At 38.4% G+C, this 27,074-nt stretch overlaps 1 protein-coding gene and 1 long non-coding RNA gene across 3 annotated transcripts; one reads left to right on the top strand and one right to left on the bottom strand.

Annotated features, from left to right (window-relative positions):
* Positions 1-752: 752 nt before the first annotated feature.
* On the bottom strand, positions 753-8,743 carry LOC139459066 (uncharacterized). Its single transcript, XM_071240508.1, has 4 exons — positions 8,635-8,743; positions 3,975-4,138; positions 2,746-2,820; positions 753-2,167 (listed from the first exon to the last, which is right to left on the bottom strand). Exons 1-4 carry the CDS (start codon positions 8,711-8,713, stop codon positions 2,033-2,035), a joined length of 453 nt encoding a protein of 150 aa, XP_071096609.1. The 5' UTR covers positions 8,714-8,743; the 3' UTR covers positions 753-2,032.
* A 10,099-nt stretch (positions 8,744-18,842) lies between these two features.
* LOC139459767 (uncharacterized) lies at positions 18,843-26,746 on the top strand. Of its 2 annotated transcripts, none has more exons than XR_011652698.1 (3): positions 18,843-20,002; positions 22,373-22,514; positions 23,428-26,746. It is a non-coding gene; the product is annotated as an uncharacterized lncRNA (long non-coding RNA). The 2 variants fall into 2 exon arrangements; XR_011652699.1 differs by having other exon boundaries at positions 22,370-22,514.
* Positions 26,747-27,074: the final 328 nt, after the last annotated feature.

Genomic DNA, 27,074 nt, shown 5'->3' with positions numbered 1-27,074 from the left:
TAGGAGTTAAAGAGTGGACTTTAATGAGATGGACATCATTATGAAGTCAGCCACAGCAAACCCACTTGTGAACCTCAAGAGGGACAATGTTATTGTTTATGTGAGTAAGCAAGTAACTTAGAAACATTACAGTAATATCACAGCGGGACATGATCAGAAAAGGGCTTCACACACTGCACCCATGATAGGAAACACTTCAACCACTGAGCTACCCCCTACTCCTGTTGTTTACGTGAATAACAAATACATGTACCGTGAATAACAAACACTGGCTATAATAAACTGACTCCTTGAAGTTTATATCTGGAGTTGAGTGCATTTCAGAGTGTTTGGTATTATCAAGTCTTCATGTTGAAGTTGAAATTTGAAACTGTTTTTTAACCTGACAAAAAAGATATAACACCAATCCCACCATACACTTGGCCTCCAACCAAGAAAGCATCCCTTCAGAATAAACCCAGAGACAACCATAGCATTGTACCACAATCATTCTTCAGTTAATGACAATAGTTAGTGTTACAGCATTGGTGTGGCATTTATGCGTGGAAAAAATCCTGTTTCAGACATCAGGGGAGATCACTCTGTTTTTCCAAGCCCTGCCCGGGAGGGGGGTCAAAGCTACCAGATAGAAAAATAAGACAGTCCTGAGAAACCTATTCTAGTGTAGAAAATATTTGCAAGGTTGAAAAAAGCAGACTAAGTCAATTTGTACAGCTTTTGTAATCGATTGCTTTATCGACAAATGCTACAGAATTTCACAAAATTCAAAGCCTTTTCAAGGCTCTCTAACCAAAATACATGGCAATGCATACAATTTACAGCTCTATGGCTAATAATTTACTAACTAGATTGTATACAGATACAAAATTCAGAGTTCTCAACACATTCACATTTTTTTCAATGCATGAAAGTATTTATTTCTTCATAATTTTCCAGATTGTGATTGGTCAGCATGGTGAGGAAATTCAAGGCCTTTATCAATACACATCACCCATTTTCAAGGCAGAATCTCAATTCAAGGCCTTAAGCCTGTGTGAACTTTGTACTAACAAAGTCTTTGGCCAAATTTCTGTAAGTACTTGGATCATGGGTAAACACACCCAAACCTTTTGAAAGTGGAAAGAAATAATTTTGTCTCTTTACACTTTCACTGGTCACGCAGAGTTCTTTTTCACCAAAGGGGCGGATGTAAAACTGTGGGGTTCCTCACCAAATAGTTTGTTGGTTGTTTAACGCCGCACTCAGCAATATTCCAGCCATATGGCGGCGGTCTGTAAATAATCGAGTCTGGACCTGGCTATTCAGAGATGGACATCATGAGCATCGGACCACGCAATTAGGACAGATGACATGCATCAATCAAGCCAGCGAGCCTGATGAGCCAATCCCGTTAGTCACCTCTTACAACAAGCATGGGTTGCTGAAGACCTATTCTACCCCGGATTTCACGGGTGCAGCTACCAGTCAGAGTGGTGGACAAGAAAGGCAGTACTGTGTAGCTTATGTCCAATACATAGGAAATTATTAAATGGTGATTTGTTCAGCATTATTCTTTTGCCCAAACACCGGGTCCTGCCAAATTAGTGAGTTGATATACTTCATGCCAGTCAGCAAAATTCCAGCTATTTCATGGCAACCTGTAAATAAACAATTGGCTGATGGCACCAGCAACTATCCATACTTTCAGGGCATGATGACATGAAATCATCGATGCCGCCCATTGTGGACACCCAGTTTTCAGTACCCTAACGACAAACTGTGACCTTAGCCACTAGTTCGAAGCCAGCTTATAGTTGTCCAAGGAAGATACGACAATCATACCAATAAGATCTTACGGAAAAACAGGTACAAGACACATACAGGAGATTCATGACAACAACTAGATCAGATATTAGTGATTTGATTCCTCCACTGTGTACTTCATGGCACTCGATTAATCTTTCACGGGAAGAAAACGCGTAAGACGTTTTTTTCAAAGTCTCTGTGTGTGAACAGTCACTCCATGTGATAAACATCTTTGGCACTATCTTCACTATGCTGAAAATCGATCCTCTCCCCGAAGCCGCCGAGCTAGCCACATGTCCTTGGGCATGATGGTCACCCGCTTGGCATGGATGGAACACATGAGAGAATCCTCGAACAGGTACACTAGATATGCTTCAGCGGCCTGAAAACAACAACAACAACAGGGTATCTGTACTGTGTTCAGGGATGTATCTGGGCCTGCACAGAGGCAGATATTCGGCCCCAAGTCTGCAGCAATTGTCAGTACAAATTCCCAAATTGGACTTACAAATTTCCCAATTCATGGAGCTATATAACAAATGTTATATTCGGGATAAGGCTTTCTTAGTAAAGTACAGATTCTAGTATTTGTTTGCGTTGAGTTCCCACCGGGATTCGAACCCACATGATGGTCAGTTGGGGAGTGTGGTGATGGGGACTCAACCCAAAAAGATACTAAATTCTGTACTTTACTAAGAAAGTGATATTCCAAACATAACATTTGTTACATTTGACCATATTTAAATGGTATTATGTATTCATGAAGTGATAGTTAACTAAATTAATCCATGTTATGGCATTGTAGAGGGGACTTGTATTTCACTGATAAGAGGACCAATCTAGCTCGTCATCTCATAGGGTGGTATTCTATCTCACAATCATGTTGGGACAATAGGTAATCATTTGGTAAGTACTTTAGGAAAGGTTGTTAATTGTTACACCAATATCCTGGAATATTACCTCTTGTAGAGCCATAATAGCTGTGGCCTGCCAGTTCAGGGGCTCTCTGAACATATTGCTGGCAATCTCTCGAACCTGTAAACACAGACCCATTACACATGTACACACAGAGCAGTTGACAGATTTGGATATTCAGATTGGACAGATTCGGAAATAACCTACAGGCTTTCAGTACTGAGTATTTTCATTTTCATTTTCAATGAGGCTAAAAAAATAAGAGTCTTGGTTCTCAGGCACTGCCCTCATCATCATAAAGTTCATTGTACATTACAAAACGTGCGGCAGACTTTATGATGATGCGAGATGTGAGAACCAAGACTATTATTTCTTTTTAGCCTAAGATGTGATCTGTCATTCCAACTTGATACCTCTCCACTGGAGGTCATGTCAGGTGATGCCCAATCCAAATGAGTGAGTGAGTGAGTATGATTTTACGCCACCTTTAGCAATATTCGAGCAATATCACGACAGGGGACACAAGAAATGGGCTTCACACATGTCGGGAATCGAATCGTCTTAGGCGTGACAAGCGAACACTTTAACCACAAGGCTACCCGACTTAGTGATATTTTTAGGCTAATGACTGTTATAAAATGATTTGGCTGTCCCATTTAAGGAAATTTATGTCTGCACAAAAGAACCCCTCCCACAAAACAGACATGTCCCGATAGCACAACCTTGTGGGTGTAGATATCATTGCGCTTACAAAAGACATGCGTAAAAGATCCACTCCATAGGCACAGCCAGTAACATTCACCATTCAGAACTGCCTGTTTACTTTTATTTTTTCAAGATACAGAAATCATATATGCCACTCCAAATGCAGTCCGTCTCACAGTCCCTGAACAATATTATTTTCTCTTCTGCCCAGCCCTTTCTGTTATGCATTAGTCCTAAATGAAGTAAGTCTAGATCTTCTACAGATTTAGAATCTCCCATCTCACTGGGGCTCCTTTTCAATTTAAATGGAATTGTTTGTTTCTATCAAAATTCTATACTTTCAGAGACTATGTGTTACTCCCTCAAACTGAGAACTTAGAACCCTGATTGATTGATGGTAAATATTGAAAGTTTACTTGGAGTAAGCTCATGTGGAAGGATTCCTGAGTTTAAGAGTTGTTGGATCCATAAACATGGTAAACCAAGCAAAAACTATAACACTTTAATCTAAAGCCCATTAGGTATTTTTCCAGCTGTTACTTCCATGCAACTAGCCCTGATATTCTCACCACCCGAGAGAAGGGTAACTTCCTGATGAGTAGATCTGTTGACTTCTGGAACTTCCTTATCTCCATCAACGCCTTGGTGCCTGGCCTGTATCGTCGCTTGCGGGGGCTCTGTCCACCTGGGCTGCTGTCGCCCTTCTTGGAGTGGCCTCCCTTTTTCCCACTCCCTGTTAAAAGAAACAACACTCAAGTTTTGGGGAAGTTCCTAATTGCTCATGAATATCACCATCTGTTTATCAGTCCATCTTCTAAAACAAAACATTTGTCACCTTGAATCTATTACCTGGTATAGCGGAACAGTACCCCATTTCTTACAATGATAATGTTTTCATGCTTAATCATGTGTCTGAAGGTAATTCAGCCACATGTGATTGAACAATCAGCTTGACTACTTCCAAACCATTTCTCCAGCTTTGATCTATTTTTCGCGACCTTGTTACACATGAAAGTTATACCATCATTATTATATTCAACATACAAGCTCTGCAGTTAGCAAATGAAACGACCCTACACTATGTAAGAATTTTGAAACATTAATCCCTCTCTAAGTCAAGACTACTGTTGTTCCTTTTCAAAATGAATATACTATTTTTTCTTTTTTAAGATGAGTTTACACTTCTTTTGAAAGATGATGAATGTGTAAAAACAGGTCTGAAATGCTCTAATTAAGTTCCAACAGAGATATGGAAATTGACTCCCACGAAAAACTGCATTAACAAGAGGTCACTCAAACTGCTGTGTGTTTCTTGCTTAACATCATACTCATCATCAGCAATATTCCATCTATAAGACTGTGGTGTAACCAATTGAGTCTGGGCCAGACTGTACATGCAAAGAACCAAGTCACCGAGTCTGCCCACCTGATCCATTTAGTAAACTCTTCCAACTAGCATAGGCTGCTGAGGACCTATTCTTACCAGGAATCCCCAAGGTTCATATACTAATGCTAATAAAGAATGTGTTGCTTCTTGAGCCAATTAGATGTATTCCAAAAATGTTCATCTTCAGTTCAGCTTCTTGATTTGGAAAACACAGACCACACTTATTCCTTTGATGAAACTCCCTTATGGGTGTAGATCAATCTCATTAAAATCAAATCTTAGTTCTCGCAACAGCTAAACAAAGATCACAGGACATCCAAATACTGTACGATCTTTTGCGAACTTTGACCGACCAATGAAATGACTAACAAGTCGACATTAGCCAGTCAGAAAGCTGCTTTCTCGAGCTTTACAGTGCTTGTTTCAAACTCGCGACTTCCATTCCTGGCAACACTTTGAAAAATATTGATTCAAAATTTTATAACTGAACAAAATAAATTCTGCAATGTCTAATAGATGGTTGATATTGTATGGCAGTACTTCCAACGGGCTTTGATAAGTCTCTTCCATTTTCAATCTGTATCCCATTGAAGCGAGAGAATGTAGAGCCCGTAACGATTGTTCGGAATACCCCGTCTTAATTTTTTCGAGGTTGCATGATAAGATAACACATTACGATTGTTACTTTCCCGATCTGGTAAGAGACGCCTTGATTGGTCGGATGAACGACGTGACCCGTAATGGGATGTCTTCAGATCTTTGTTTATCTGTATACTAAGATCTGATTTTAATGAGATGGGGTGTAGGTGCCAAATGACACAATGTGAAAATATCCACAACAATATGGTGGTAAGTACTACATATGAAACTTGAAATCAGATATGCATCCTTCGCCCATTCATACAACTTAGAAACCTTGATGCTGATTCGCTGCCCAGAGAGATCTGACACGACCTCCTGTGGTGGGGTGCCCAGATCTTCAAGCAGAATGGTCTGGTAATGAGCAAAAGATCTGATTATAATATATTAGGTCTCCAGAAACCTTTATGCTTTTTGTTGGTTAGTAACTTGGTGTCTTGGATAAACGTATGTGTCATCATACCTGGGGGGGCGTGGGTGGCCCTTTCGTCCAAGGCACTGCGATTCGATGTGCAGAGTTGCCTCCCTTGGGCACACCAGAAACCTGTGATTGGGGGTTCGAATCCCGGTTCACCTCGATTATGTTTCTAGGTTTGTCAGAACCATATCTGTGCTTGTTGGTTTCACTGAAGTGGTAAACGTCTGAGACCTGCATCACTTTGGGCTTTCCTCCCACATTAAAGGGGCACTGATCTAACGCAATTCCCCGGACTGATTGTTGCTTTTGTTATTGTTTTTCCCCCGTGAGTACCCGGATGATACGTAACGCAACTGAGCGTGACCAGAGACTGGGCTACCGTCTGCAAGGACAGCTAAATAAACTTGGAGGCTGGAGGCAATATATGTTTTACGCATTTTTGCATAAACACTGATTGGTTAACTGTGATCTATAAAGATTTCGACAAAGGGCGCATGTTAATTAATTTCTTCAGCCTAAACAAACAGACAAAAAAAACAGCGGAGCTGGAAATCATTTGGAAATACCCCAGATGGTTATAGTTTAATACTAAAAAAAGTATCCATGCAGTGAAAGCATTTTCGGATTTCGGATTGCGTCGATAATACGATTACTACTCCCTTGTTGTCATCCACGTTTTCTCGTATAACCCTACACTTGTGTATTTGTCGTCATTCACTTGATGCTCAGTTAATGAATTTATTACAGGTACAATTAGTGGTAGCACCACTTAGATTACCTGACAAAGGTTCCCATTTGGCATTTATTGTGTCTGGGGTAATTATTCAATCTAAATCCAGGTTTGAAGTGAGGTGAAATGTGTGTTATGTAATATGCACATGGCAGACAAGCAAGAGGTGAATGATCAGTTGATTTACTATTTTTTGTAAATCAACGGATCGTTCCTAGTCATCAAAGGATGAACAGAAAATACGTTGATTGATTAATCACTGTTATCTTGCAGAGTTGATATGTCAAAAGTGAGTGTTTACATGTCTAGGTTTACTAAAACAAAGGGAATACACTCATATCATGGTGTGAAGTGCCGATGTAAAAACAACATACTTTGTTCAAAGGGTTAATTGATAATACGTTGATTGATTGATCACTGTTATCTATCACTCAATGGATTTTTTAGAAACCGTGGACGTTATGAAAATAGTTGTCACGTGGGCTTTCTCAGCCGACCCTTGAGACTTGACACCTATGTGAAACACCTGAAACAATCCAAGTGATCAGTTGAGAAACGAACACGGGTTATAATATCCGAAACGATATATATCTTTTAAAATATTTGATTGTTACAGAGACACGTGACGTCGAATAAGTTTCTTTGTACAGCTGCAGACGAGTGTGATATTGTTCCTTTGTGTGGATATTCACGGATACATTCCTCGAACAAGGAAGCTGCCTAAAATTTATACAAATAAATTTGGTACGTTGTAATTATAGTATTTTGCATTTAGTTTTCCTTCTTTTGAACCGATTCGTTCATGTTTCTCTACGTCTTGGTTGGGAAATTCTTCAATGCGCGATAGACGTTGTTTTCACAGGTCTTTTCCTTCGTAAGCATGTATATATTACCGTCAATATGTAAAATGTGATTCTCTCAGGCAATTTATAAAATGTGTAAATATTTCAGTTATTTTGACTAAAAGAATCTGTCCAGACTGGTTAAGACGATCAAAAGGGCCTACAAACATCACAACAGATTATTATGTAGGATTAGAAGCCAAAAACATAGAAATGTACTTTTCAACGTAACATTTTCAGTCTCTTGGTGATGATATTAAACATCAAAATGTTTGGAGTTCGTTATTATCATAATACAGATGGAAATGTTTTTCAGTCACTTTGTAAAATAACTGAATATTTAGACGTTTAATGAATTTGAAAATGTTACACATTTTGACAGTAAAAAAATAAACACTATAAAAAAAAACAATGCTCAGGTGAAATATTTACTTTGTGTTGCAAGTCAAAATAGTGTAAACGAAAATCGCAAAATTGCCAAGCAAGTGACTTATCAAAACTTCGTCACCATTACCGATGCTACCCACAAAGATACCTACATTTCCTTATTATCTCGAAAACTGTATTTCATTTTGTTGATCAGTGTGACCATACGCCCTTATTACTACCCATAAAAGTGACTAATGCGCTTACGAATGGCGCAGCAGAGGTCGCGAACTAGTCTAGATTTCTGCTATACATCCGGGTACTCACTGGGAAAAAACAATAACAAAGGCAACAACCAGTCCCGGGGAATTGCGTTAGATCAGTGCCCCTTTAAGCTGACACGCCATGATATAACTGGAATACTGTTAAAAGCAGCGTTAAACCCAATTCACTCACTGTCTGGCCCAGAGTCGATTATTTACAGGGCGTTGTCATTTAGCTGGAATATTGCTGAGTGTGGCATTAAACAACAGAGAAACCTAAAGAAGACCATAGTATTTCTCACGTTTGGAGAGTCTCATTATGTGTAATTGTTAACGAAAAGGACGATGTTTGAGCAGAATGAGTTACTCACTGCTAAGTTGATTCCGTCCGTGGAAAGACCTTGGGGCAGACATTCAATCATGGTTCTAACTGTGGCAATTAGGCCTAAAAGCACGAACAACTTTACGATATGTATAAATGATTGACTTTATCAGTGATAGTTGACACCCTGGTTGCAGTCCTAATCTATAAATATGTAGCAACGGTGTCATAGAACACATCCTATTCGAACAGTTTCACAAACCATCATCGTCCCCCGGAGTTCGTCGTGCAGGCGATGGTTGTTTTCTCTTTCTGGAGGAATTTTGGCTTATTCTGGGCATGTTGTCTGTTTCATGTTCTTGACAGCATCATTTGAAGGTCGTCGCTATTTTACATACTTTTCGAGACCATGTGTATGCGTTAGTTTTATCGACTATCGCGCTTTTCAAGGGAGACAACTCATGGCAACTGTCCAATTCGCGTCTAATGTTACAAACCAATTAAAGTCAGAAAGTTCGCGTGTTTTACGACTGCTTATGACACTTGGATACAAGGACATGTCATCAGTTTTCCGATATTAATCAGCGCATATATCGTCAGTTGAATGATCATGTCGTTTATATGTTTATGTTAGGCGTGGCGGGCGTCATATATTGTATTCAGACGGTAGTCATGCGATAAGTTTGTCTGACATTTGTAGACAGAACCCAGCTACCCTAATGTTATCGATATTACCGCCCATGTTCTTTGAACACTTGTATTCCAATATCTGCATATTTTGTTTTCCCACATTGCGAGGCATATGTAATTTTGTTTCATTAAAATAGGCTTCATTGTTTTTTTAGAAATCAAATGGTTTCTCGTTCAGTAAAGAATGGTTGATTTTACCTTGATCTGCTTCACAGTTCTGATTTTTTCCCCATTTACGTCAAGTTTACAAAGTTGTGATTGAGAAAGTTTTAATCATACATCACATAGATCTAGCATCTTGTACTGAAAGTTAATATAATATGAGCAATTATAATGTATCTTCATACACAGTAAACATCGCCATGGCCTAATGTAATGTTGAAACCCCATAATGTTAGACAATAAGTAGGTTTATAAGTACAAAATATTTAGATCTAGCTTCTATTTGATTGTAACAAATGTTATATTTGGGATAACACTTTCTTAGTAAAGTACAGATTCTAGTACTTTTTGGGGTTGAGTTCTTGATTGATATTTTGAATATTACTTCAGATTTATATCATAATGTTCCACATAAAAATTATATGGAGACTTTTATCCTAGGTTAGGTTTTATTAAACAGTGGTTATAGGCCTATCTATTTTGTTTCAATTTGAAAGTTTCTTCAAGTTACTTATTATCCTGATTATGGGACACTTCAAAGAAAGACTGTATTAAGACATCAAATGTGTGTAAACAGAAAATAGGTTACTAGTTTACAATATCCAGCTTAGGCAAACTCACTATATACTGAGTTGAGCTTATAACACAGACAACATCAACTTTGCTTTATTTCTTTACATATAGTATCAAGCACCACCTTTGCAGGCCTTGGATGTCTTGTGTATAGTATAGTACTGCCATGACGTTTGTTTCTGGAATATATCAACTTTGCTTTATTTCTTTATATATAGTATCAAGCACCACCTTTGCAGGCCTTGGGTGTCTTGTGTATAGTATAGTACTGCCATGACGTTTGTTTCTGGAATATAAATGGTACAATACATACAGACTTAGCTTTAACTTATTTAATCTAATTACCAATTGTGTGTTTTATAAATGGATTACAGCAGTACAGTGAAGCTTTGTTATTGGGTGTACCATTCCCATGGAAACTATCCAGTTGGCCAGTTATTGTAATTATGGTCTTTTCTATGTGTGTAGGTTGGTTGTTCGATGGGTGGTTGGCATTTGGCATAAGGGGAGTAAAACGGGCACTTGTTGTCTTGGAGTCCATATGATGTGTCTGAATGGAGTATCCATCATGTTTCACTGCAGCATGGTACAGTGTAACTCGGTGGGCATGCACTGTACTCTTTACATTATGTAATGTCTGAACTGGTACAAGCAGCCACATACATGTTGCTATACAAGTACAATAATCTTGAATCCGACCTTTAACCCTGTTTCACCTCACCTCCGCTGCCTCAGGTCACAAATATTATATGTCTTTATCTGTTGTAAATGAGGCAGGCTCTGTCGTTGGTCAAATTGGATGGGAATTGAAAGATTTGTAATATCTTTCAGAGAAGTACTTCCTGTAAATTCACCAACTACAAGACTGCCACCTGACTCATAATTGTTAAATAAGAGTTTTTCAAACTTCTTTGAAATTGAAGTACTGTCAAAAGTGGCAGTTAATCCATAATAAAACAACAGGCTCAAATTTGACCAATTCTATTTATATTTCTGAGCAGATCTTATTGCATTCTTCATTCTTCACAGAGTTTATGACACTTTAGATGTACATAACATTTGTATGGCAGCATATTATGTTTTCAATGTAATTTCATAATTACATAGAATGAACATTGTCATTCTGTTAACTGTTTGAATGCCTATCAAATGTGCCCCAAAAGGCAATGAATACGACCATTGCATAACTCTGCTGTTATACTTAAACTCCTTTCAATATTTTATTGAGGTCTCATCATTGTTATAATACAGTCTATGCACTACCACGCTTTGTGAACATCTACAATCTGTTTCACTTTGTGCCTCATCATGAAATAGGGTAATGCTCATGTTATAACCTTAAGTTGCTGTTCACATCTTTATTAATCTCAGCTATGGCAAAAAAGGTCTTTATGTCAATCATTGTCAAATAGTCAATAGAAGGGAAAGTCATAGACTGCCAAACAGAGTTTTAGAATATAGCAAAAGAAGAAAAAAAGAAGAATATCATTCACACTGTCATTAATATAAGCAAGCAGCTGGATAACCATGACTTGATATTTATGCCAGGCTCAACTCAGTATGTGGCGTCTCTTATAAATGAAAAACTCAAGACAGTAGATGGATATACATGTACTTGGTTTGAACAACTCTGGAATGATACATCAAATCCTCAGCATGGAAATATGCTACTCAGCTACCATATGTTTAAAAAAAAGATCTTGTCCCCGAACTTAACTTGCAAACTTTTATGTCCATGAATCTCAGAAAATATCTCCCCAGACTATGTTTGGAAGTCTCACCCTACACGTTGGGATAGGTCGGCACAATGCACCCCCATCCCTTAGAGCTCAGAACTTGTTATTTGTGTAAGAAAGAGAAAAATGAAGTTCATTTCCTTAATTGACCCATGAAGATGTAGAACAGGTCTTCAGCAACCCATGCTTGCCGTAAAGGCGACTATGCTTGTCATAACAGGCGACTAAAGGTATCGGGTGGTCAGGCTAGCTGACTTGGTTAATGCATGTCCTCGATCCCAATTGCATGGATCAATGTTCATGATGTCAATCACTGGATTGTCTGGTCCAGACATGATTATTTACAGACTGCCGTCATATAGCTGGAATATTGCTGAGTGCAGTGTTAAACAACCAACCAACAAACAAACAAAACAGAGGGTAACATTTACAGTATATAACTTTATCATTGAATCTGTACTCTTAGTCTATTTTGAGCTTAACTTTCTTTACCATTTTTCACAATACACTGGCTTTTTTGCTGTTTTGCTGTGGTAATAAGTTTATCATAAATATGCCATACACTTGTGTTGACACTTTGGTTATTAATATTCAATGTTTCTCTCTTATTATTATTTTCGATGATTTAGGAATATTTTGCATAATTTGATTATATTCTAATATTATTCAATTATATGCAAATGTTGTTAGTGCTAAACAGACTAACTGCTTATTCTATTATTGTTCAAGTTTATACTCTTCATTATTAAGCTTTATTCCATTAATTCGATCATTAATTCGAGAACATGCTACCAAGAAGAAGAGATAAGGTGACACTGGATCACCTACACAACCTCTATTATTTGGCAAAAGAAACATATATTTGAGTATATTAGCCCTTAGGTCGTATTTTTCCAAAAAAAACTATAGTGAATGGTTTGGAGACAGTATGAAAAGTCTTTTCAAAATCAGTGAAAAATAATAAGCCTGGCCTGTCTGTTTGATTTCATATATATATAATATAACACATTAGTCTCTCATGTTCACTTATACAGGAATGCATGCAGTTTGATTGGAATGAATTGTTATGCCAAATGTTGTTTTTTCAATTGTGTTGATTTCATATGTCCTAAGCATTTATTTAAAGTTAGGTATTGATATTGGCAGTCAAAATTTTTAATGTCTTCAATCTTTATTTTGTTTTGGTATACAAGTTATTATAACATTGTCTTTAGTTATTTTAATGTCTTTCAATGTTTCAGTAATACACTGTTTATCTGTATACCCATATACCCACATCTGTTTATAAATATTTAAAGAAATCAACAGGAAATGGGTATTTAGGAAAGTTCATGCATTTCAATGGTTATTTTTCAAAATGTCAGCAATTGAATTACTCAGTCTTGTTGTCAGGTGGTGGGGTTGCTTGAAGACTTGGGTTTGATTCCTCACATGGGTACCATGTGTGAAACTCATTTAGTGTGTCCCCTGCTGTTTTATTGCTAGAATATTGCTAAAAGTGGAGTAAAACTCACTCACTTACCCAGTATTGGTGTCTTGATTTTGGCTTATATTTTGCTAGTTTCACCGTGAGGTTCATCATTGGATGAGTATAGTTGCTCATTAATTCCCATGTTTCCCCATCAGTGTTTCCCCATCAGTGTTTCTCCATCAGTGTTTCCCGATCAGTGTTTCCCCATCAGTGTTTCCCCATCAGTGTTTCTCCATCAGTGTTTCCCATCAGTGTTTCTCCATCAGTGTTTCCCCATCAGTGTTTCCCCATCAGTGTTTCTCCATCAGTGTTTCCCGATCAGTGTTTCCCCATCAGTGTTTCCCCATCAGTGTTTCCCCATCAGTGTTTCTCAATCAGTGTTTCCCCATCAGTGTTTCCCCATCAGTGTTTCCCATCAGTGTTTCTCCATCATTGTTTCCCATCAGTGTTTCCCCATCAGTGTTTCTCCATCAGTGTTTCTCCATCAGTGTTTCCCCATCAGTGTTTCCCCATCAGTGTTTCCCATCAGTGTTTCTCCATCAGTGTTTCCCATCAGTGTTTCCCGATCAGTGTTTCTCCATCAGTGTTTCTCCATCAGTGTTTCCCCATCAGTGTTTCCCCATCAGTGTTTCCCGATCAGTGTTTCTCCATCAGTGTTTCTCCATCAGTGTTTACCCATCAGTGTTTACCCATCAGTGTTTCCCATCACCAAAAGTGTGCCAAAAAACCTATGATTGTTGGGTTGGGATCCTGGTGTTCTCTCTGATTATGTTCCTTAGTTTGTCAGCATTTTTGTGTTCATGGGTTTCATGCAGTGATATAACTGGAATACTGTTCAAAGTGGCATTAAACCCAACTCATTCCACTTTATCTCGCTCATTTGGTACTTGGTGATAATGTGGCTGTTAAATGTGTTTTGTAATATAGTGAAACATTGCTCTCAGTCACTCAGTCACTCTTATTAAAATGAACTGTTGCATGAAGCAATAGAATTAAAATTTACTTTCAATGTTATAAGTAATAACTATACTGATAGAAAGACGCAAGGGAATTCCTGATATATGAAATATAGTATGGTTATGCTTTAACTGTTTTGGAAATGTTGCATATGCATATTTACATTTCTTTTTCTTAAACACAGAAGTAAACATTTCTCTGAATATTGTTATGAATTCCCTTTACAATTTTTCTGTTAGTATATTATTGTAAGGGAACTGAATCACCCTGTGTTAGCCTATCCCATTCACCTGTAATGGTGTCAGCATTTCACAGATGAATGGGATAGTTTCCAGGCCAGGCCACGTGGAGGCCCAGGGTATCTGGCCCAAAAAAACAGTTAAAAAAAACAATACCTTAGTAAAGTCTTACTGTTTCTTCTATAGATCATTAATGTGCCATATTGATTACAACAGCAACATATACCCCAAAAGTATTAGTGTGAAATTTTCTTCACTGTCATGTTATCCTGACTTTCTTCCATCTGTTGTGGGTGGAAGGCTTCTGTGAGGGTATTGGTTGTCATGTTATCCTGACTTAGTTGAGGGCTGCTGCGAGGGTCATGGTTGTCATGTTATCCTGACTTTGTGGCATCTGTTCTGGGTTGAGGGCTGCTGTGAGGGTCTTGGATGTCATGTTATCCTGACTTTCTGGCATCTGTTCTAGGTTTAGGGCTGCTGTGAGGGTCTTGGTTGTCATGTTATCCTGACTGGGTTGAGGGCTTCTGTGAGGGTCTTGATTGTCATGTTATCCTGACTTTCTGGCATCTGTTCTAGGCTGAGGGCTGCTGTGAGGGTCTTGGTTGTCATGTTATCCTGACTGGGTTGAGGGATGCTGTGAGGGTCTTGATTGTCATGTTATCCTGACTGGGTTGAGGGCTGCTGTGAGGGTCTTGGTTGTCATGTTATCCTGACTGGGTTGAGGGCTGCTGTGAGGGTCTTGGTTGTCATGTTATCCTGACTTTCTGGCATCTGGTCTAGGTTGAGGGCTGCTGTGAGGGTCTTGGTTGTCATGTTATCCTGACTGGGTTGAGGGCTTCTGTGAGGGTCTTGATTGTCATGTTATCCTGACTTTCTGGCATCTGTTCTAGGCTGAGGGCTGCTGTGAGGGTCTTGGTTGTCATGTTATCCTGACTGGGTTGAGGGCTGCTGTGAGGGTCTTGATTGTCATGTTATCCTGACTGGGTTGAGGGCTGCTGTGAGGGCCTTGATTGTCATGTTATCCTGACTGGGTTGAGGGCTGCTGTGAGGGTCTTGATTGTCATGTTATCCTGACTGGGCTGAGGGCTTCTTTGAGGGTCTTGATTGTCATGTTATCCTGACTGGGTTGAGGGCTGCTGTGAAGGTCTTGATTGTCATGTTATCCTGACTGGGCTGAGGGCTGCTGTGAGGGTCTTGATTGTCATGTTATCCTGACTTTCTGGCATCTGTTCTGGGCTGAGGGCTTCTGTGAGGGTCTTGGTTGTCATGTTATCCTGACTGGGTTGAGGGCTGCTGTGCGGGTCTTGATTGTCATGTTATCCTGACTTTCTGGCATCTGTTGTGGGTAGAGGGCTTCTGTGATGGTCTTGGTTGTCATGTTATCCTGACTTTCTGGCATCTGTTGTGGGTACAGGGCTTCTGTGAGGGTCTTGATTGTCATGTTATCCTGACTGGGTTGAGGGCTTCTGTGAGGGTCTTGATTGTCATGTTATCCTGACTGGGTTGAGGGCTTCTGTGAGGGTTTTGATTGTCATGTTATCCTGACTTTGTGGCATCTGTTCTAGGTTTAGGGCTTCTGTGAGGGTCTTGGTTGTCATGTTATCCTGACTGGGTTGAGGGCTGCTGTGAGGGTCTTGGTTGTCATGTTATCCTGACTTTCTGGCATCTGTTCTGGGTAGAGGGCTTCTGTGAGGGTCTTGATTGTCATGTTATCCTGACTGGGTTGAGGGCTGCTGTGAGGGTCTTGATTGTCATGTTATCCTGACTGGGTTGAGGGCTTCTGTAAGGGTCTTGATTGTCATGTTATCCTGACTGGGTTGAGGGCTTCTGTAAGGGTCTTGATTGTCATGTTATCCTGACTTTCTGGCATCTGTTCTGGGCTGAGGGCTGCTGTGAGGGTCTTGGTTGTCGTATTATCCTGACTTTCTGGCATCTGTTCTGGGCTGAGGGCTGCTGTGAGGGTCTTGGTTGTCATGTTATCCTGACTGGGTTGAGGGCTTCTGTGAGGGTCTTGGTTGTCATGTTATCCTGACTGGGTTGAGGGCTGCTGTGAGGGTATTGATTGTCATGTTATCCTGACTTAGTTGAGAGCTGCTGTGAGGGTCTTGGTTGTCATGTTATCCTGACTTTCTGGCATCTGTTCTAGGTTTAGGGCTTCTGTGAGGGTCTTGGATGTCATGTTATCCTGACTTTCTGGCATCTGTTCTAGGTTTAGGGCTGCTGTGAGGGTCTTGGTTGTCATGTTATCCTGACTGGGTTGAGGGCTGATGTGAGGGTCTTGATTGTCATGTTATCCTGACTTTCTTGCATCTGTTCTGGGTAGAGGGCTTCTTTAAGGGTCTTGATTGTCATGTTATCCTGACTGGGTTGAGGGCTGCTGTGAGGGTCTTGATTGTCATGTTATCCTGACTTTCTGGCACCTGTTCTGGGTTGAGGGCTGCTTTGAGGGTCTTGGTTGTCATGTTATCCTGACTTTCTGGCATCTGTTCTGGGCTGAGGGCTGCTGTGAGGGTCTTGGTTGTCATATTATCCTGACTTTCTGGCATCTGTTCAGGGTTGAGGGCTGCTGTGAGGGTCTTGGTTGTCATGTTATCCTGACTTAGTTGAGAGCTGCTGTGAGGATCTTGGTTGTCATGTTATCCTGACTTTCTGGCATCTGTTCTAGGTTTAGGGCTGCTGTGAGGGTCTTGGTTGTCATGTTATCCTGACTTTCTGGCATCTGTTCTAGGTTTAGGGCTTCTGTGAGGGTCTTGGATGTCATGTGATCCTGACTTTTTGGCATCTGTTCAGGGTTGAGGGCTTCTGTGAGGGTCTTGGTTGTCATGTTATCCTGACTTTCTGGCAGAAGGGCTTCTGTGAGGGTCTTGATTGTCATGTTATCCTGACTTTCTGGCATCTGTTGTGGGTAGAGGGCTTCTGTGAGGGTCTTGATTGTCATGTAATCCTGACTTTCTGGCATTTGTTCTGGGTCGAAGGCTTCTGTGAGGGTCTTGGTTGTCATGTTATCCTGACTTTCTGGCATCTGTTCTAGGTTTAGGGCTTCTCTGAGGATCTTGGTTGTCATGTTATCCTGACTTAGTTGAGGGCTGCTGTGAGGGTCTTGATTGTCGTGTTATCCTGACTGGGTTGAGGGCTGCTGTGAGGGTCTTGGTTGTCATGTTATCCTGACTGGGCTGAGGGCTGCTGTGAGGGTCTTGGTTGTCATATTATCCTGACTTTCTGGCATCTGTTCAGGGTTGAGGGCTGCTGTGAGGGTCTTGGTTGTCATGTTATCCTGACTTAGTTGAGAGCTGCTGTGAGGATCTTGGTTGTCATGTTATCCTGACTTTCTGGCATCTGTTCTAGGTTTAGGGCTGCTGTGAGGGTCTTGGTTGTCATGTTATCCTGACTTTCTGGCATCTGTTCTAGGTTTAGGGCTTCTGTGAGGGTCTTGGATGTTATGTGATCCTGACTTTTTGGCATCTGTTCTGGGTTGAGGGCTTCTGTGAGGGTCTTGGTTGTCATGTTATCCTGACTTTCTGGCAGAAGGGCTTCTGTGAGGGTCTTGATTGTCATGTTATCCTGACTTTCTGGCATCTGTTGTGAGTAGAGGGCTTCTGTGAGGGTCTTGATTGTCATGTAATCCTGACTTTCTGGCATCTGTTCTGGGTCGAAGGCTTCTGTGAGGGTCTTGGTTGTCATGTTATCCTGACTTTCTGGCATCTGTTCTAGGTTTAGGGCTTCTCTGAGGATCTTGGTTGTCATGTTATCCTGACTGGGTTGAGGGCTGCTGTGAGGGTCTTGATTGTCATGTAATCCTAACTGGTTTGAGGGCTGCTGTGAAGGTCTTGGTTGTCATGTTATCCTGACTTTCTGGCATCTGGTCTAGGTTGAGTGTTGTGGAGAGTTACGGTTCATTTCAGCTTCTTTTCTTGACTTTGTTAAATATGTTTGTTTAGAAATATGGTACTTTTGAATTTATAACTTGCATAATGTCTATGCCATTTTGTTCCAAATGTTGTATATGGTCATCTGTTAATATTAGGGTTGGATCAATTACTAGCCTATTAAGTGTGAAATGTTGATTATTTGTCAGAATGCACTGAGCCCTGCAGTGGTAATGACAATTTGTCCAAAATGCCTGTTGCTTATTTGCCCTATGGCTGAAAAAGTGTCTTAATTCCAGATGCCTCACTACCATGTCAAATGGTGCCCTCGGTGTATGAATGAATTTAGTTTTGCATCCTTGGCATTTCTTTATGCGACCATTTAAAGCGATCAACTGGAAGTTGTTCTCTGTGTGCCCACCAAACCTAGTTTGATATCTGTGAGGATTATTCATTGATGATTTGTTTGGTTGTGTGCCTTTTCTCAGAACTACACTTGAAGTTGGTGATCTATTGCCCACAGTCTTCATCTACCTGGCACACTTTGCACACAAAGGTTTCCTTTTGCAGTGTTCTAAATGATGCATTGCTGCCAGAGCATTCAAAGTGATACCAATACCTGCAGCTCTCACACTGCACCTGCAACATGTGCAATACAAAATTGTTATTTCTATTGTTTGTTATTTCATTTCAGTTGGTTTTTTTCCTTACAGTCAAACATATCATTATTCATGCTTATATTTTTCGTTGTGCTACTTTATAAACTTGCTAAAACATGTTCACTTATGTGATTCATTTAATCATTATTTCCTGTAGGGCTGGGACGAGTCCAAATTTACTACCCGGGTACCCACCCCCCTATTATCCGACCCTACCCGGCTGCCCGCTGTAGGCCTCAAGAGATTGGTACAAAATGTCCGATTGGGAAACGTTTGACCGTACACCTGTCACCATGCATTTAGATACACGTATAAACTGATCTGGTCATGCATACACTGAAGTTGACTGAAGTTTTATCTTTATGCAAACATATAAAGCCAGAAGGTATGTTTACATATATAGTCAGAAAGAAATGTGACTATTTGTCACTTATAGTGTAACCATAGAGTTCTAGATAAGTTTTGCCATTAAACGATATATATATATAATTATGTGACTAAACTCGGGTCCGGGTAGTCCCGTGGGTACCCGGGTCCTACTCAGTACCCAGCCGACCCGAGTACCCGAGTTACCCGTCCCAGCCCTAATTTCCTGAGTACTTTGTGTTGTAACTGGTCAAGAATTCTTACCCAATCTTGTTCCCTCTGTTTGGTCCCTTGTGTTGACTTGACACATTTGCCAGTGGTATCCACTTGTGTATGCATTGAGCAGCCTCTACAGATGTCAGCCATTGCTGGTAAATCTGAAACAGTACATTCTCATGTTCCAATTTCTTTAGAAATATTCATTGCATTTAATTACTTTTCTTAATTTTTTCAATGGTGTACCTCCATGTCAGTGGTGTCATTAACTCACTCTATATTCTTAAGTGATAATGCCTATCAACCAGTTAACATTTATAGAGAGTATTATATGATATTTAATGTGTATTCCATCATTTCCGTCAGTTCTAGTGTAATGTCATTCTAACCTTATTTCGTAAGGAAGTAAACAATGATGTCCGAATGATGTAAACCATATTCTGGTGCATGGGAAGTAATATTTGCCCTTGTGCACATGCAAATTTTATGAATTCTGTTATTTCTAACCCTTTGGGTTATAAAGAGTGGTATGTTTCTGTTTGCTCATGATTAGTTTCAGGAATCTGTACCTACCAGAGTTTTGCAGCAAATATGATGCTATGTGTGTCCTGAATTCATCTGTGTCAAATTGGGTGGACATGTTCTTCCCATCAAGAAGGAAGTCAACAAACTGAAATTTCAAGTTATCACTAAGGGTAAACTAGAGTTTATCAGTTTGAATATTACTAACAAAAATTATGCATTGCCATTTCTCTATATTGAACAGCTTGAAAAAGGTTAATATCTGTTACTAAGGTCATTTAGCAGTAATTAGCTGTCAAGTATGTGTCCTACCTTCATCACAAATATTCCACAGCTTGTGGAATCTTGTTGCAATTGGTGATTTGCTGTTATTAGCTTCCATCGTTTCTTTAATATTTCCTTGTCTAGGAGGCCCTTTTCACTTCTCACTTGGAGTATTCTCCTCCAAGCTGACAAAATTGCTTCTTTACTTTTATAAGACGTGTCTTCACCCAAAGGATTTAAGTATAAAATCTCATTTCTTTGTGGGAACACCACAAACATGTGCCAGTGCTTTCCTGTGACATATGGAGCAAGGATCATTTCTTTCAGAAGCAGATCCACCTGTTCAAGAAATAAATTCAGTCTTTTAAACATTATTCTTTGCTATGACCATCTTTTTTACTTATATATATATTCAATGTATTGATGAATGAGCAGGAAGATGTGTTCTTTCTGAAGTCAGTTTTGCTAAGTCAGTTATACACTCTTTAAATAGCAAGTCAACTGTAATCCCCCGCAGGTGTAGATAATGTTAGATGTACAGATATAACAGGCGTATATGTCACATGTACATAAGTCTTCTACATTAAATCTTGCTTCACATGTCCCTTGGAGGGAGTAGAATGTTTCACTGTTGTTAGAGGAAAGGATTTGTCATGAATTGTAATGCTCATATTTGCTCTGATTTTAGAACCATTACAAACTTTTGACAATGATTGTATTCCTTACATTCCTGAATAATGGTGGTTGTCCATGATTAAGAATAACGTGTGTGGCAACAAGGCAATCCATCAGGTATACATCATCTCGATCTCGACATTTAGCCCCGCAGTATGCATTGAGTACCTGTAAAATTAGAAAGCAATGCATTCAAACTATAATACATGTGTTGCATTCACATAATTTATTACTGGATTGTCTGTTCCAGATGTGATTATTTACGGACCACTGTTATAAACAGAGTGCAGCATTGAAACAAGAAACAACCATTTTTGCTTTCATGCTTTCTGATATTTTGATGTAATTGAATGGTTAATGTTGCATTGAACACTGGTTCAGCTATGTTATCATGGCAATGGTGTAATTGCTTTTCCTGTCAGTAAAGCCCAAACTAATATTCTTCCAAGAAAGCCATGTCTTAAGGGTCATGACAGACTAAGCATAATAATTTCTGGGAAGCTGCAACTTGGTATCAGTGACATGAACATCAGAATTACCAAAACAAAAAAGATATCAATAGATGTATCATATGCCAAATAATTAGTGCCTCATCAGATTTGAAAATAATTGGTTATTATGAACGTACCTCATCTGTAACTTCATGCCCTGGTTTCAGTGCTCCAAAGCTTCTTCCCGTCAGTTTATGTCCATCTACTACAGCCATCACAGCATTAGTGTTTGAGTGAAACCTCCATACAGACCCATAATCCAAAGGTATCGGCAGCTGAAACGCAAGTGAACGATAGCTGTCACTTCTGTAATGTTAAAACTTCAAACTCGTTGGTGGAAGAGTAGACTTGGTTTTGGGTACAGGCTTGCTGAGGACTAGGGGGTTATTTCCCACCTACTCAATGTTGCCCACATTCATATGTGGTCGTCCATGGCAACGTAATGAATTCGGTGGTCACGTACAGTTACTGTGTGTCATCGCGCCGCGATTGCATTTTTCTCAAATCAATCACTGGGTTGTGAGGTCAACATTAAGTTGTGTACAGGACACCATGATATAGCTAGCTGGATTCAAAGTGTGTATTCAAAACATCAAAAGTCAGTCCAACATTTGATTATATCTACCAGTACATATTCTGTTGTATTCGTAGCTCATTGACTTACAGTTTCACTCTGTCTCCTGTTGATCTGAAGTGTCCCCTCCCCTTGATTCTGTAATACAGGAATAGTATGTTTACAATAAGTTAATATTGAAACTTAATGAGAGCAACTGTACAAACAAGCAGGGTATTATGGTACAGATACGGCACATACGTTTTTGGTTGTGTGGTCATCTGTTGTTTGCTTTACAACTGTTTCTTTCCTCTTTCTCCCCACAAATTTTAACTCTGGCAAGTCATCAGAAACATCATCCTGCTCCTGCAATTGGTAACATAACAGGAATTTTCAGTATGCTACTTTTCCTCACAAAGTCCCAAACAAAACTCTTCATTTGGTTCCAATTCATACATTTTCAGTGACAGAATTTCTTCTATAAAGAATTTTATAGACATTCCAAATATGTGCACATAGCATACCTCTGTGGATGTGTTCTGCTCTGATTCTGCCAGCAGGTCTATTACAGCCAGTTTCTTCCCTTCCTCAAATGTTGCTGTTGAAGGTGCCTAGGATCAGAGAATGAAGGTTTCATCTTTACTTTCATGGTATTACAGAGATTTATGACTTGATAGATACTTGTCAGTATTAAAAAGAGATGTAAGTAAATGTTTCGATAATATGTACCTAAAATGTACACAGTGCATGGATTCTACTAATAATACAAGACTGTTTGAAGAAACTTTTAGTATATTTTGTCTTCTCTCTTTATACTCACCATAAAACTTGCCATATCAGGTAGGTCATCTTCTGACTCTCCATGCTCCTGGAAGTGGTCAATTTTATTTAAGTATTCACACCTGTTTGATTGTCATTATTCATTGCAAACTTTAATTTATAATGCCACAGAATGTAGTCCAGCATGTGTATAAAAAGAAGATATCAGTTCTTGCGCCTAAGTTCAAGATGTGTGAACGTTTTTTCTCAAATCACATGCACGTGCACACACACACGTCATATTTATCGTATTATTTGAAAGTACATGTAATGTTAAAACATCCATTCAGTATGAAACATGCATTGCTTAAACAGATGATTGCACATATGACTAAATGTATGTTTCTCTTTTTTTTAGTTCTGCTTTTCCTTTTCAATAGTTACCTTATTTTCTGTTTTTCTGGTAATATTTGAAAGCGATTTTGCCCTCTCTGCAAGTGAAATTGTGATCAATTACACATGGTTATTTGTTCACTTTATTTCTTCTTTAAAAAATCAATCATTTGTGTTGCAAAATGTATATCCTCCTTATAATCCTGAATGCACATTTAGAAATTTCACTTGTTCATGCACCTGATGAAAGTTTTTTTGTGTGTTAATTTATTGATATTGTATTAATCATTGAGTCAATAGATTTAATACAAAACTTACGCATCATGTGTTTCTTCTTGTTGAGCAAATACTTTTTCTGTACTTTTGACTTAAGGAAATTTTTAGCTGCTGTTGGCATCTGCCTGTGTTTCCTCCTTTTCCTAAAACAGTTTCTATTTTGAACAGTTAGCTTTATCTTTTCTAGGGACTTGTTGGCCTCTGTTACTGTTTCCTGGCTGCTGCACCTCATCAGTAGATCCCTCAACTCCAACAACAACCTCACACTCGTTTGTTTCCTTTGGGCATTGCCAGTGTCATTTGCAGGCGCCTTCAATGTTGTGTCACTTTGCTCTGCACCAGTCATGTCAACAGCTGATGGAGAATCTTCTGAAGAGACTTTTGGAAATTTGACATTTATACCTGTTGGCAGTGATTTCCTACAGTCTTTGCTGACATGGAACATTTGGATGTCTCTGTATTGCTTGGGAAGGGCATCCCAAGGTAGTGTATTGTGATATAATGTTGCCAGAATATGCTTACATGGAAAGAAATATCTTCTAAAGTCTTGGCAAGAACAAAGATCTTTGTTTTCCCTATTTAAAACAACATTGTAATTGTTCACTTGGTAAGCAGATTCGCCTTTATGTATAGACTGAATCTGTGTCACCTCATTTAATCGCTTTCTGCAGTGGTCAAAGCATGTCAACCCTCTCCCATTCAAGAACCCTGGTACAGAACTCTTCAATGTCATCTTCATTCTGTCATTCTTTTCATAGTAACTGAAATGAAATTGTTTATTTGTAGAATATTTCTCAAGACTGTGTATGTGATAATTAGCAGTTAACCTGTTTTTAGATTTAACTTAATTGTGTCATTTGTGCATGCAGTAATTTTGTTTTTGTATTTATTAAAAATTTAAGTTTAAGTGCATGTAGCCCATGCTTATGTTTTGTTGAATATATTTAGTTTATACACATCCATCCACACTGCCTTACCTCAGGTAACAATATATGGGTTGTTCTTTGTTGTTGTCATTTTGCCTATATCCCAATATGCTTGCACTCTTATCAAAACAAATTTGCACTTCTATGAGGATGTAATATGCATCGATGAGTGTGAAATACCTTACTTAAAATGGACTATCCCATGGTTAGACATTGATAAAAAACAAATATTAATATAGTGTGACTCATAAAAAATATGTTGATTCATCCATTACAGTTTTTACAATATTTTGCTGGTTTTTAATGTAAAATTAGATCCATCAACAATATCCTGGCTAATACAAGAAGTGCATTTCCGGTCAACTAAAGGTGTATTACTCCATCTCCCACAATCGATTTGTAAATAAAGACAAGATGTTCTAAACAATAGCAATTATATGTATACCATGTACACATGTTTTGTTTAAGTATGTAAATATGTTTCCAGTGTAGTGTTATTATCTATGACTTTATGAAATCTTGCCTTACCAGAAATTGCCCTATCAGAATTCCTTTTTTGAATAACATGATCTTCAAGGTGTGGTCTGGTAACCAATTTAATCCAATCAACTGATGTAGATAACATCCAAATTTTGAGGTTACTAGCAATATTGTATCAACATTAGCCACTTCTAATGTATATTGGTAAAGTAAAGTTATTCTACAAAGACTTCTGTTATAAACAAAATGTGACAATTTTCTTGTGATACCCAGACGTTTTCCTCCTATTTACTGTAAACTCCATATCTTATATACATTGGAGTGAATGGTTTAATGATAAATAAATGATAAATTCAGATTTTCCACTATAATAGGCTATTCGTAACCGCATAACTCTCATCCGTATGGGAATATTTTTGTATTAATTATGATACCGAGATCCTTGTATGCATTTACATTTTCTAAACATTCATAATATTTCTTTTTGCCTCAAAAAATAAGTATTAACACTTAACCACAATTATCTTCAGTTTCTAAACGTTACAGCGAATCCAGCAAGTAATTTCTGTAGGTCTTTCTTGTAGATTGTTAGTAATATGCTTACATCAGCATATATCAATCCACAACGAACAAATAGTGTTGGCATACTGGGATGTAGGCATACTGGGAACAAACCTGATATCTAAAACCTACTGTTATCTGTTATCAAATTAACTTAAGTAGTAGATCTAGATTACCTCTGTTGTCTGCTCTTGTGGTGTTTCATTAAAAGTTGAATCAGCCCTGTTATGCTCATGTCTGCAGTATGTTTCTGCTCACTCTTAAACAGAGAATGGAGCCTCTCCACTCCATTAGTAGTTGTCAGTCCCACATGCTGGTTGAAAGGTCTGAAGGCCATAGCCCATGGCTGGAATTGTAATATTAGCGTTAAATATCACACACATTCACAGTTTATATTTATTTTATCTATTTGTGTACAAAAGAATTCAACTTTTATTGTACAAGATGTTAATAAAACAAATAATAACATTGACTTTAACATTTGATTATCAGAACAAAATTAAGAATCCTGGCACAGTCTCTCAGATGTTTTCTAGGAACTGATTTAAATATGATGCATCAAATATGCATCATGAAAATAAAGACCAGGAGTATTCTGGATTAAAATCATATATGCATTTCACTTCATGGAAATTCTGTGGCCAACAAGTTGTGGGACTTTCTTCACATAACAAATTGCATACACTTTGTATCATTTTACCCACGTTTCTTATAGTGCATTCACCTTACATATATACCTTAGGTGAGCACAGCCAGAAGTGGTCCATATAGTTGATGAAATTCATGTAGTGCCCCCACTGAGTTCTCAGTTCCTGTACTTTAGTCCCATAGTCTGACTGATCCAGGCAGGACATAATGTCGGACAAACTGAATAACAGGCATGAAAACATACTGAAATTCTCAATTGAATATTCATGTAAGTAAATTTGCAAACATTTTAGAAAGTAAGTAATTTCAATATATTTGAAAGGAAACAGGAAGTTGTACCTAAAGACAAATAATATATACTGTTTAAGAAGTTCGAAATATCATAATATAATGTAATTTATAACATTAAAGAACTTGCAACACAGAGGAGATAATGGGATACACTGTGATTTAAATTATGGACATTTTGTGAAATTATTTATAGTCGCCTCAGTCTTGGCTGCAGCGATCTTAACATATATAAGTATAATAGACATATTTTGGATACTGAAATTAATTTCTGTTGATATCATACCGAAGATTCTTTACGTTTCTTTTTCATGTTTACAAATGACTTTAATCTTCCAAATGAAATGTATTTTCCCAAACAGTGCTATATAATAATTTGAATTTGAGTAAGGAATATTAAACCCAAATATTATATTCTATTTAAAACATCATATTAAAAACTGACAGATTTTCAATGAAGTACTAGTAAATGAATCAACTGTACATATATTTATCATATGTACACGTCTAGCTTGGCAGGTATAATTAATTTATTACATTGAACCTTATGTGATATCATAATTGCTTCTTGTATTATGCGTCATGGAGCAGTATTAACGCTTGTTTACCATTATTTTTTCATATGTTTGTGAAAATAAAAACATTTAAATAAAAAAATATGCTTGTTTTTTCTGTTTGTAACATAAATTCATCTCAGTAGTAATGAAACATTCAGGGTATATGTTGTATTGTTATGATAGTGTGTTTTCAAACTATTGTTAATACTTCTAAAGTTCTGTTGACTCATTACACAGAAAGTAGCACAGGAACATACTCTGACAATATTGCTTCCCGATCTGTCCTTGATGGTATCCTCTGCAGCCATCTTTTCCAGGCTTGCTTTACATGGAAATGGCAGATGTAAAAACTGCTTTCTGCAAACAGAAATCTT

This window comes from Haliotis cracherodii, unplaced genomic scaffold (genome assembly GCF_022045235.1).
Source record: "Haliotis cracherodii isolate W230 unplaced genomic scaffold, xgHalCrac1.p SCAF_13, whole genome shotgun sequence".
NCBI classification, from domain to species: domain Eukaryota; kingdom Metazoa; phylum Mollusca; class Gastropoda; order Lepetellida; family Haliotidae; genus Haliotis; species Haliotis cracherodii.
The sequence above is the reverse complement of the archived record's forward strand: the minus strand, read 5'-3'. Positions and strand labels throughout refer to the sequence as shown.